At 37.7% G+C, this 12,347-nt stretch overlaps 1 protein-coding gene and 1 long non-coding RNA gene across 2 annotated transcripts; one reads left to right on the forward strand and one right to left on the reverse strand.

The window, feature by feature from the left end:
• The first annotated feature begins 947 nt into the window (after window positions 1-947).
• LOC147180615 (uncharacterized) lies at window positions 948-2,181 on the forward strand. Its single transcript, XR_015094901.1, has 3 exons — window positions 948-1,052; window positions 1,626-1,652; window positions 1,735-2,181. It is a non-coding gene; the product is annotated as an uncharacterized LOC147180615 (long non-coding RNA).
• Window positions 2,182-2,797: 616 nt separating this feature from the next.
• On the reverse strand, window positions 2,798-10,792 carry LOC147180616 (leukotriene B4 receptor 1-like). Its single transcript, XM_086076785.1, has 5 exons — window positions 10,659-10,792; window positions 6,986-7,565; window positions 5,461-5,661; window positions 5,341-5,384; window positions 2,798-4,245 (listed from the first exon to the last, which is right to left on the reverse strand). The coding sequence occupies exons 2-5, from the start codon at window positions 7,562-7,564 to the stop codon at window positions 3,999-4,001; spliced, it is 1,071 nt and encodes a 356-aa protein (XP_085932911.1). The 5' UTR covers window position 7,565; window positions 10,659-10,792; the 3' UTR covers window positions 2,798-3,998.
• Window positions 10,793-12,347: the final 1,555 nt, after the last annotated feature.

A 12,347-nucleotide genomic window follows, 5' to 3' on the forward strand; every position in this document is an offset into this window, starting at 1 on the left:
GGTTAATTCATCATTTTGAAAACCAATAATTTGAAAATTTGCTAAGTCGAGAAATTGAGGAAGGTAAGAGTTTAATTTGAATCAATCACAACTTGTCCTGACTATTAAACTGTTATATTCCTCCCTATGTTATTTTAAGTTGTAATTTTGCACAATTGGCAGAAATACTGGATGGGTGGTTTACAAAACATGTTTACAATAGTTATTAACTACTTCATTGTGGCATTTAGGCAAGTTATGTACAATATATGAAAGTTAAGTTTACGTTAAACATGATTCAAAATCAGAATGCATTGTTGTTGTCTGAACATTTTGTACAAGATTTATTTTTTAATAAATCTGACTTTCTTTAAATATGTTTGTTGGGTTTATTACTTAAATTAAAATCGATTAAAATCTCGTCCAGAATGACTGAAAAACATAGATATGCTATTTTTTGGCCATATCGTCCAGCCCTAAAATATAATAAAAACAATTTTAAAACACATCTAAATACTTAATCTATCATGATCATTTCAAGGGCCCTCCTCTTTCTTTCTACTGCAGTACTGTGAACTATTTCATCGTCATACAGCTTGTGCTTTTGCGGCTTATACAGCTTGTGCAGCTTGATTCAGGAAGAAGGTAGCAAAATAAAATTACAAACTTGTTGGCATATTACGAGAAGAATACAGTTTTCCTAATGGAGTGAAGAGGAGGACAATAGAGAGGAAAACAAACTGGTTTTATTGATTGTCAATTCTATGCAAAAACATAATATTATTATTATTATTATTATTATTATTATTATTATTATTATTATTATTATTATTATTATTATTATTATTATTATTATTATTATTATTATTATTAAACTGGCCGGAAGAACGCCACTCCACACCCGGAAGTCTTTATTGTTCCGTGTGTGGGCGGGAGCAGGAGTCACGTGACGCTGATAACCACATAAAAGGAGCGGTAACCCTGTTCGCGGTCTCTCTCTCTAGTCTGTACATCATTTGCTGATGCTAGTGGTCGGCCGTGATGTTGACTGACTGTTCAACACTTTTCACACGGTAGGTAAAAGTTTTGCACCGTCCCTTTTTTTCTCAAAATAGCGTTTAATTGTTTGTAGTGTACTTGTGCGTTTCATGAGCCATTTCCGTGTTGAATTACTGGCGAGCTTCCTGCCTTGGCAGCCCACCTCGTGGTTCTCATGCCGCTCCTAGCAAGATGGCAGCTTAAGCTCGAGTGGTTTATTTCAGCTTTTATTGAACCTTTTAAATTGTGAAGCAGTTCCTTACTAAGTGAACTAGTTGAGCTTTGGGTAAAGGGCCGCTCATTTTAGATTACCAAGCACTGTTTGTTTTTATTTTATTTTATATTGTAAGGCGCCACCTGCCATAGCGTTCTATTTGGACATTAGCCAAACAAAATGTCGTCTTTCAATCAAAATGTCGGGGTTTTTTTTTCTTACTTGGTCAAACATTGAATGATGAGTTGCATGTGAGTCCGTGTTTCAGCTGAATCTGATGATTATTCTTCACTGCACTGACGAGTTTGACCTCACATGGCGTTGAGGTGGTGCATGTGTTAAACTGAACCGTTTCTAATGCAAACATATCCCCCCCCTTCTTTCCCCCTCTTAGGTTCTTGACCCTGCCATTGTTAGTGAGGTGAGTTCTCTTACTGCCCTTTGCACCACGTGTGTGGATTGGATGTACACTACAGTTTTAACATGTACATTTGTATTTTTAGGTGATGTTCCTGAGATCACGATGCTCCAGTATGTTGAGTAGATTTTAAATCAAATATGACTCGAGTTCCTCCAGTTTTACATCTTAAACATGAAGTGTAATGCAATGTTGAGTTTTTTTGTGTTTTGGGTTAAAATTGACAAGATGTGAATCTATTTTCTTAACTGATGGACATCCAGCTCTTTGGTAAATTCTATACTGTGTACTTTGCCCTCATGTACTCAAGACAATAATATAAAATGTTTAGTTTAAGTGGCCAAATCTTTTTAACATACTTGTACTTGAAGGAAAAGTTGTACCGTAATCTGGAGGAAAAGGTAAGTTTAGATGAATCGTGAATGCCAATTTTCATTTTGTTTCCACTATTAAAAACTGCAGTCTTGCGCACTAAGACTTGAGTTTTGTGCGCGCACCTCAGTGAAATAAAAAAAATAAATTGAAATTGTGTTTAAACATGTGTCAAGTTTGATTTGTGATCTGTTGCATGACTGACAGGACACACACAATTGGGCCAGCTACAGGAAATTGTTAAATGCAAAGCACATTTTAAGAGTTTATATTAAAATTGAATCAATTTGCATATTTAGTAACTGAATCAAATTGACAATTTTATAATTAAATTATGGGAAAAACCTACATGATTGCTTTCTGGTTAACTGGAATTAGAATTGTCAACTTAAAAAAATAGTAATGCAATTTAATTACACTAGATTAATTTAATTTTTTCAAATTAGCGGGATGCAAAACATTTTCAGCAGCATAAAAGGGTGATATTTTGGCCAGAATTGATGCTGGTGTCATGATTATTTTTCATGTACAATGAATACCTTTTTTTTTAATGTGTTTCCACTTGCTGTAGATATCAAATGGGTAAAGACCAATCATGGCTCGCCTGTTTTCTGGGTTTGGTCAGCAAATTAAACCGTGATTGGTCATTGCCCGTTTCCTGAGCACAGGTGATGTCATCTTCAGTCAACAGCAAGTGGATTTTTTGAAGGTATTAATTGGTCATGAAAAAAACAATTTAAGTTATCACATTAATTATAGACAAAATAACTTCTTACTGTTGAAAATGGCTCAAATCAAGTATTCCTTTAAACTATAGTATGCCGTGGGCATACTCAAAGTCTAGGTTTGAATCTGATCAAAATAAGCGAAGCGTGCATCTCGGCTGCACGGTGCATTATGGGTAGAGGCGTGGTGCATTGTGGGTAGGCCAAACTACCATACGGTCATTGAAAATGAATTGCATCTGATGGAATGAGCTCTGATTTCTAACATTTCAACCACTGGAAAGCTGCAAAAAAAAATAAAAATTAAGAATTTGAGGAGCGGGCAAATGTTTTTTCGCAGCTCTATATAAGCGGTTTGGAAGATGAATGTACCTATTGTACCTATAATTCGTATAATTGTACATATACGAATCTATAAATTGATTATTGCGATTTTTCCCCCCTCAAATTTAGAAAATACTAATCAGTAAACTTGTACATGTACACTGTAAGATTTGTATGAAAATGTATTTATTTATCTGGAAATTCAAGTTGCAGTCTGTTTCATGTTTGAAATAACTGAAATTAAATATTAAGGCTTAATGTTCCATTAATATAACATTCTTCCATGCTTAATGTGTAAATCCTAACCCTAAGTAAGACGTTTTGTTGAATATTCCCATAAAATATTGATGTTTTAAAAATCGATTCGGCCGCATATCGAATCGATTGGAGAATTGCACGCTGTAATATCGCGATATATCGGCAAATCGATTTTTTCTAACACCCCGACTATTAACACAACTCCAGGTTATATCACACACAAATGTATTTCGGGTGGTTTGATTAGCTACAGTGTCCAGTCGGTGTTCAGTGCAGTGAAGTTTTCCCAACATGTATTGGGCCAATTCCACTTATTTAGAAAAAAATCTCACGGCACACCGCTAAACAAAAATGTCATAAGTAGCTACGTTATTCAGCATATACAAAAATAACAATAGTCTATTTACACACTATTTTACTTTGTGTTGAATGTGGGGCAGTTCAGATAAACACAAAGCTGACTAAGTGTACCGTCTGCCATCGAGGGTAAGAGTCTCTAATTTGCCCGTCATTGTTTGTCCCTCTGGCATAGATCACAGCGCACAAAAGGTGGAAATGAATCAAGTGAAAATAAAAAAAAAGTCAGCGTTTAATTGGTTATCGTTCCATAACCAAATGTCTACATGTTCCACATGCATTTTAATTTGTGTGCTCTCCATTTTAAGTTCCTTCATCGTCCATTTTGTGCCGTCGCCGAGGCCGTGCTGGAGTCCACGTTGCTGAGCGTCACGTCTTTACCCCGTTTGGTGCCGGCCTGGTCCAGGGACGTCCCCTCAAAGAGGCGCGCCATGAAGCCTAAGCCGTTCTTCTTGATGTACGATTTGCCGGCGAAGGTGTACAGGACGGGGTTGGCGCAGCTACTGATGAAGGCCAGGGCCGACGTGACGGCGCGACTCGCCTTGCAGATGTGGTCCAGGCTGTGGGGAGGAGATGCAGCTGCTTGAGTCATGAGGTCAAAGGTGAGCGGCGCACTGGGTCAAAAAGCTAACTGACGTTAGGGAAGGGAGTCTAAATACTCAAATGAGGTTAGTTTAAGAGAGTAAATGGATTATTGTGTTAAATTTTTGCGTTTGTTTTGTTGACAGTATTAGATTATCTTTGATACGGAACGAACCATTCGTTAAGGCTAAATTCTGGGATGCTTGTGAAAACGCTTATGACTGCCTACCAAGCTTTGGAGCAATGGACTCGATGTGCTGGTGTTATGTAATCAGGATACAGTAAAAAAAAGTATTCCATTCAGGGCTACAACAAACGAATATTTTAATTAACAATTTGTTAATTTTGGCAATTAATCGAGCATTCGGGTTTAAGAACTTTTAAAATCCATCGCTCTATTCTAAAACATTAACAGTGTATAAAATGCACAACCAAGTTAACTAGTTTGGTCCGTAATAGGGGATGTTAGAAAAAAAACGATTCGGCGATATATCAGGATATTACAGCGCGCAATTCTCGAATCGATTCAATATTAGGCCGAATCGATTTTTAAACATCAATTTTTTATGGGAATATTCAACAAAACGTCTTACTTAGGGTTAGGATTCACACATTAAGCATGGAAGAATGTTATATTAATGGAACATTAAGCCTTAATATTTTATTTCAGTGCCGTTCAAACATGAAACAGACTGCAACCTGAATTTTCAGATAAAGAAATACATTTTCATACAAATCTTATAGTGAACATGTACAAGTTTACTGATTAGTATTTTCTAAATTTGAGTTAAAAAAAAATTGCAATGATCAATTTAACGTTTCGTATCGGGATTAATCGGTATCGAATCGAATCGTGACCTATGAATCGTGATACGAATCGAATCGCCAGGTACTAGGCAATTCACACCCCTAGTCCGTAACATCTTCCAAGACAAATAAGCAAAATGTTTTACGAAACAAGCACAGTTGTTGATATCACTTGCTTTTGCAAAAGACGTCTTTTCGATTCATTCACGCAAAGAAACACAGAATCGATTTGCGATATACAGTTTTTGTTTTTTTTGAATACTCACATTTCTCGTCTGGGTGATCCCTCCGAGTACCACTCAGCTGCCACCTGGGACCAGATCAAAACATAGTCAGCGTTCACTCAAAAGATGAACCCATTGAGGTGTGACGATCACGGGGCAAACCTGTATCATGTTGATGACGTGGTACGGCAACCAGAAGAGACAGAACATCACCACGATGGCCAGGATGAGCTTTTCGCTGCGGACCTTCCGCCGGAACCTGGTCTGTCTCAGGCGTCTTATAATGAGCACGTAGCTAGTGATGATGACGGCATAAGGCAGAATGAAGCCCAGCACCGTCTCCAGCGAGTACTGAAACCTCACCTGCAAGCAGTGATAGTTATTGTTAACATCATGAATCGGGTAGTTTGTTAGAGTGACTAGATTGTGTATAATTTGTCTGAATTTTTTTTTATTTTTTTTAAACAAAAACAAAAACGTGTTTAACCCTCAGATTGACCCATTTGAAAGGTAAATCATTACGTATAATCAACATATCGAATAAAAATAGATTTTTTTTTTTTTTTTTTTTTTTTACACGTTTTTGTTTAAAAAAACGTCGCTTAAAAAACATCAATGAAGCATGATGTGTGAGAGGAAATATTGACTGAAATTTTTAGTGATGAAGTTAAAGGGAGATTTAAAATTGTTTTTAAATTAAGCCAAATCTGTACTGTATTATTATTGCTGTTCTCGTCTGGGGCGCTTACTTTCTAATGCACGCACACATTGAGCTCTTCCACATATTGACTCGGTTCACAAGCATATTACGTTCCCCTTCATCTGATGATTAGCGTGGATTTTAAACATAGAAGGGCCAAAACATGCCTTGTGAAAATTAAACTGCTCTAAAAAAAACTAGCCACCAAAGGGTCCTAGAACGGCACAAATGGAAATCAATCTGACTTTTTGAACAGATGTGCAGTTTTTAATATCGTGACATGACGACGACGATATTGTGGCAGTTTTTAATATCGTGATATCACGATATTACCGTTATCGTTACATCCCTAGTACTTAATATATTCGCTTTGGACTAACATAATTCAATCGTGTGTTACCAATTGAAGTGATTAAAAAAAAAAGTTATCAATAATTCTCTTTTTTAGAGTGTATGTTATGTCCGTCAACGACTTAACAATTTTTAACTCATTCACTGCCATTGACAAAAATTCATTTGAACAATTACTATTAGTTTCACATTTTTTTCCACTTTTGTTAACAAGAGTATGAAAACCTAGAAAAAAATAAAATTTGTGATTAATCGTGAGTTAACTATTGAAGTCATGCAATTAATTACAATTTAAAAAAATTATCTGACGCCCCTAATTTTTTAATAATATTTTCTTTTTTTTTAAATTAGGGCCATCAGGCGATAATTTTTTAAAACTGTAATTAAGCACATGACTTCACTAGTTAACTCAAGAGTAATCAAGAATTTTATATCTGTTCTAAATGTACAATACATTTTTTTCTAGGTTTTCATCCTCTTGTTAAGTAATAGAAATAGTTCAAATGAATTTTTGACGTCTATAGCCGTCAATGGCAGTGAATGTTTACAAAACACAGACCATTTTCAACAAAGACTAAATTGCCCGACAGTTTTACGAAGAAACATATCCGGTGCGTTCATTGCAAGGATGCTTACATATCGAGGCAGCGTGTGGTTGGGCGCGCACACGTGCCGCGTCTTGTTCCGCTCATCCTTGTCTTCCCGCACATCCCGGAACAACAACGAGGGCAACGCGCTGACGGCCACCAGCAGCCACATGCCAAAGATGACGCGGCGCACAATCTTCCTGCTCAGCCTGGCCGAGGTTTTGCGAGGCAGCACCACCACCACCAGCCGGTGCACACTCATCAGCGTGATGAGGAAGATGGAGGCGTACATGTTGACATTGCACAAGTAGAAGAGACCCTTGCACAGGGCCGTGCCGAACACCCACGTCTGCATGGCCAGGTAGACTATGAAGAAGATGGTGAGCGCCATGAGGAAACCGTCGGCGCACGCCAGGTTGAGGATGAGCAACGTGGTGACGGAGCGGCGCCGGGCGCGGGCCAGGATGCTCCACACGATGAAGAGGTTGCCGGGCACGCCCAGCAGGAAGACCAAACTCAGGATGAGGGCGCCCACCGTGGTGGAGTAGTCGTTGCTCACCACGCTGCCATCTTCGGGGTTCTCGTCCGCCGCCATGGAGCGCCTGTGGACCTCGCTCAGGTTGTCCATGCTGGATGACGGAGAGGAGAGAAAGCATGTTTGGTGGGCTGGTGGCCTTCTTTTAGTTATCAAATGCGCTTTCGTGACCGACAACATGTTGGCTTTGTTGTAACGTGGCTCTTGATCGGTTCTTTGTTTGTTTTTTTCTTGACACGGTTTTTGTCTGGTTCTTGATGCTGAAATGGTTTTTGATAGTTTCTTGGTTTTTGACTTGTTCTAATGTGGCTCTCGTCTGGTTCTTAGTTTTTTTTTTATTGACCATTTTTCACTGCTTCTTGACAGATTCAATGTTTTTTGACCGGTTCTTGACATGCTATTTGACTTTTTTTTAATGGTTCTTGTTGATTAATCCAATGATTCTTGCCCTCTTTTGTTTTTTTCCCTGTTTTTATATGGTTCCCCCCTTGATTTTTGACAGTCTTTTAAAATGTGTGTTTTTTAACAAGTTCCTTGAATAAAATTAATTAACAAGTAATAGATGATCAAATTAACCGCCAACTAATAATCAAGTAATCGTTTAGAGCCATTTTTTTTATTTTTAACAATGTCCAAATGCTCTGATTTTACTTTGGAGAGCAATAACCGAACCGGTAACATATCACTTTACAAATACAAAGTACGAAATTAATAACAATCCTTTGTCAATAAACAGTAATTAGGAAAAAAGGCTTTTGTGATACACTTTAATACAAAATCTAAATGTGTCAGGTTATTCGATTAATCAATAAAATAATCCATTCTGCGACAGCACGGTTGAATGGTTTGACTGTGGTTCTTGATGTTCTCAACTTTGTAGCACTCAGGAACTTTTTAACCTTAATAAAATATTTTCACAACTCTTCTGATGAAACATCGACTTAGAACTAGTTGAATGGTAGCAGAGGGGGTCTGTATCATTTTTACTGGCACTATGGTAGGAACACTACCACACAAAATACTACAAGTTTTCTCTGAGGAGACAAAAAAGAAAAATGGGAAGCTACTTGGATAGAAAGACAGTCAAGAATCAACATTGGCTCGGCTTTCACTCGCTGGCGTGAGATCAAAAACTACAAATGCGCTTGTCCTCATGGGAAATGTGGTCTTCCTTTAGGCATAACATTACCACTTTCGTCCATATGGCGCCGCCATAATCAACATAAACTGAAAGTTCCTTAGTGTTGCTTTGATGTTGTAGTTCATGACTGGTTCAGTGGTTCTTGATAAGTTTTGTCTGATTCTGGACATAGTTATCGACATGGTTCTTGGTTGATTTACTGATCTTGGTCACTTGTATTTGTTTTTTTTTTTACTTTTAAATGTGGCCCCCCCATGAATGATGAGGCTATACATACAGTGCATGTTCTTGCATTTAAGAAGGGGCGGCCCTGGATGTGGTTTTTGTTTTTGTTTTTGATCCGGTCTTGTTTGTCTTCTTTTTCCTTAACAGAGTACTTGGTTTGTTTTTTGGGACTGATTCTGGACTATTTATGGTTCTGTCTTGGCTCTTTAGATGTGGCTGTTGTGGTTGTCAACATGGTTCTAGATTGATTTGCTGATTTTTGTTTTGTTTTAATAGTTCTTAACTTTTTTGATGTTATTCGATTGTTGTCTGTCTTATCTTCTTCTTTTCCTTTCAGCTTTTTCCCTTCAGGGTTGCCTCCATCTAACCCTGAACTCTGCTTCCTCTGCTCTCACACCAACTACCTTCATGTCCTGCTTGTGTTTTGGGATGGTTGTTGACTTGTTTTTATTTTTTAATGACTTTTTTGGGTTCTTGACTTGGCTCATTTGATGTGGCCGCTGTTGTGGTTTTTGACTTAGTTCTTAAACTGGTTGTTAAATCATATCCTGTTTTGTTTTTTAATTGATGTTTTTTTTTAAACTTGGTTCTTGAAATGGGTTTCGACTTAGCTGTAAGTTTTTTTTCAAGTTCCTGATGTTATTGGTTTCGCTGTTTCGGTTTTTGGCTTAGTTTTTTTAAAAATGGTTCTTGATTAGTTCTTTACATAATTCTTCGCTTGTTTTGTTGTTGTTCTTTACTAGGTTTTAATTTGGTTCTTGATTGAGCCATGTCTTGTTCAGTGTTTCCCACAGTGTTTCCTACTGGCGGGGGAGGGGTTCTCAGTCCTCTAGCCTCGCGATCCACAAGTGAGTGACGGCGAACTAACGTTACATGCGGTATATCCGGTCGCGATGTTTTTTTTCCCCTTTTTAAAGAAATTTTTAATAGATTTTCTTGAAAACTTCTTGGGTGGTTGCCAGTTTACTTGGGTGGCCCACCCAAGTATTAATATGGCGTGGGGAAACTGTTTTTGGATTTTTCCCAGCAGGTTCTAAGCATTTTTTTTTTAATAGCGTTTTGACTTGCACTTGGTGATGCGGTTCTTACTTAATTTTTTTCCCCCCCATTTATTTTACAGCTTCTTGATTTTTTTTTTAACTTGTTTTCTGTAGTGTCGTGACTTATCATCATGTTTGTCTTGTTGATTGGTTTATTTTACATAAACCACCAGCCTGACGCAGTCTCGCAAATATTCACTCAGGATATGACGTCAACCAGTTTAGCTCGGCGTGCTAAAACACGCAGCCCTGCAAATTTCACTGGAAATGTCTGTTACTACATTGACTACACTGTACCTGTAGCAAGGCTTTAAAATACAAACAATAGATTTTTGGTCACAATATTTAGGCGGTTTGTGGAGATCACCACACTAGATCTATAAACAATAATCTAGTTGAGGTTTTCAAGCATTTTTAAAATCACCCAAATTAGACCACACAACCTAAAGAAATATATATTAAAAAAATACAAAAAAAATTGATGTTCTAATAAAGGATTGATAAACAGTGCATACATTTATTTCAACAAATTTAATTAAAAAGTCCCTTTATAATAAGAAGTGTGGCCTATCTGATGATATATGAGATTAAATATGTTCTTTTTAGGAAGATGTGGTATGAATGTTTTGTTCATTCCAGAAAAGTCACTTTAATCAGAAACCAAAATTGATGGTAAAAAATACACAACAAACAAATAAAAAGCAAGTCGGAGAAGCAAACGTTTAAAGCGATATAAAGGAAGTATATGCTGGTGTGCAGTGTTCTGATGAGAGTTACTGACCTTTCCAGGAAGCAAATTGTTTGTAAATATGAAACTATTCCACTTGTCCTGATCCGTGCTCCGTATGTTCCCTTGTGAAACTTATTATGTCACGGCGCTCCATCATAAAGTGAATCACACGCATACACTCACACGTACACACACATGCTGCGACATGCACATGGGCGTGTACACTTTCCTCTTACTATGAAAACATTTAAATTCTATTCTACTGGTGGTGTTCTTCTTGCTCAACCTTTTTACGCCAATCATCAGTGACTAAAGCCTTTATAGTATAAAGTGATGTTGAAGACACACTATTTAAGAAATGTCGTAACTTTCAGCGGAATAACTGTACGGTGGTGACCTGAATTCGTAAATCATAACGCACCATAGTCTATCACTAACCGAGGAAAACGACAGTCGGAAAGCCACAGTAAATATTTGTATTACAAATAGTACCAGGCGATTAATACCAAACAAATGAAAAACAGGAAGTACAGTAATTTCATGAATTCACCCATTCAAAATTTTTTTTTAAACCTAGCTTCCATTATTCGCAGAAAAAAAAAAAGAAGCTATTTGAGTTTTTTGTGATCGTCCTTAAATTCCCTAAAATGCCACAAGATGGTACCAAAGCACTCTAAATACAAAAGTACTGTGCAGTACAGTGGTCCAAGTAGTAGCATGTTGAAAGAAATACATCTGACCAAATAAACCGAACGAATACGTCGAACCTGGTTCATTGAGGCGAGTCTTGGCCGCATGTACATGTACACTAAGGATGCATTTCAGGGCAAAATTAAATCATCTGTAAACCATTTCTTTTTTAAGGGTAATGTACGATGATTTTCAAATGATATTTAACTGTCCGGGATCACATAGTGGTATGTTTACGGTTTATACAGTATCGGCAATTTTTAGAGGGACGTCAATTACTCGCTCGTTTCCTCAATGCCATTCGTACCCTAAATCATCATATGTCGGCCAGATTCTTTGGACTCTTTTATTAAACCCCTTTATCGCGACTAATTTGGTACCTTGGCGAAGAAGTTGCTCATCTCAGGCAACGCTCGAATGACATGAAACCACTATCGCTAAAAGCTAAGCAGAGCTGCATTATTATTGGATTTGCAGATTAGTGTCTGCCTTTGATAACAACGCACTAAATAGGAGGTCCGAATCCTCGGTTTACGAGAGTTCCATTCCTACGGCGGGGACGTAGCAGGCCTTATTTGTATGTCGGAACGTTTTCCACTATGGTAGCAAAAAGTAAAGTCATACGCAGCTCTCCAAAACTCACTCAGTAGCGCCTCCTAGAAAGTAAAAAGAAAACAACAAGAAAAACTGCCCCCGACACAAATTGTGTTGATATACACAAAATTTAGTGGGCTTGCCTATCATGAAAGAATGTACAAAGTAGTCTTACGGACTCGGGCTTGAAATTAAACAGGAAGCCAGACATTTTGGTTTGAAGCAGCCAATTTTGGGCAAACTCCGGGGCTCTGACTGGAGTTTGCCTAAATGAGCCCAACAGGATACACTTGGTGGATGAGCACCGCTAATGTGCTATTTGCCTATGTATGTCAACGGCGTCCAAGTTTGATCGTTTTGCGAATATACCATCAAAAAGATGGTTAAGTTCAATTGCTATTTCCGCAAGTATTAAGTGGGTGATTGGCTATGATTGGTCATTACCTGAGCCCTGAG

Source organism: Leptonotus elevatus, chromosome 1, assembly GCF_054856555.1.
Source record: "Leptonotus elevatus isolate MCC_2025b chromosome 1, RoL_Lele_1.0, whole genome shotgun sequence".
Classification (NCBI taxonomy): Eukaryota; Metazoa; Chordata; class Actinopteri; order Syngnathiformes; family Syngnathidae; genus Leptonotus; species Leptonotus elevatus.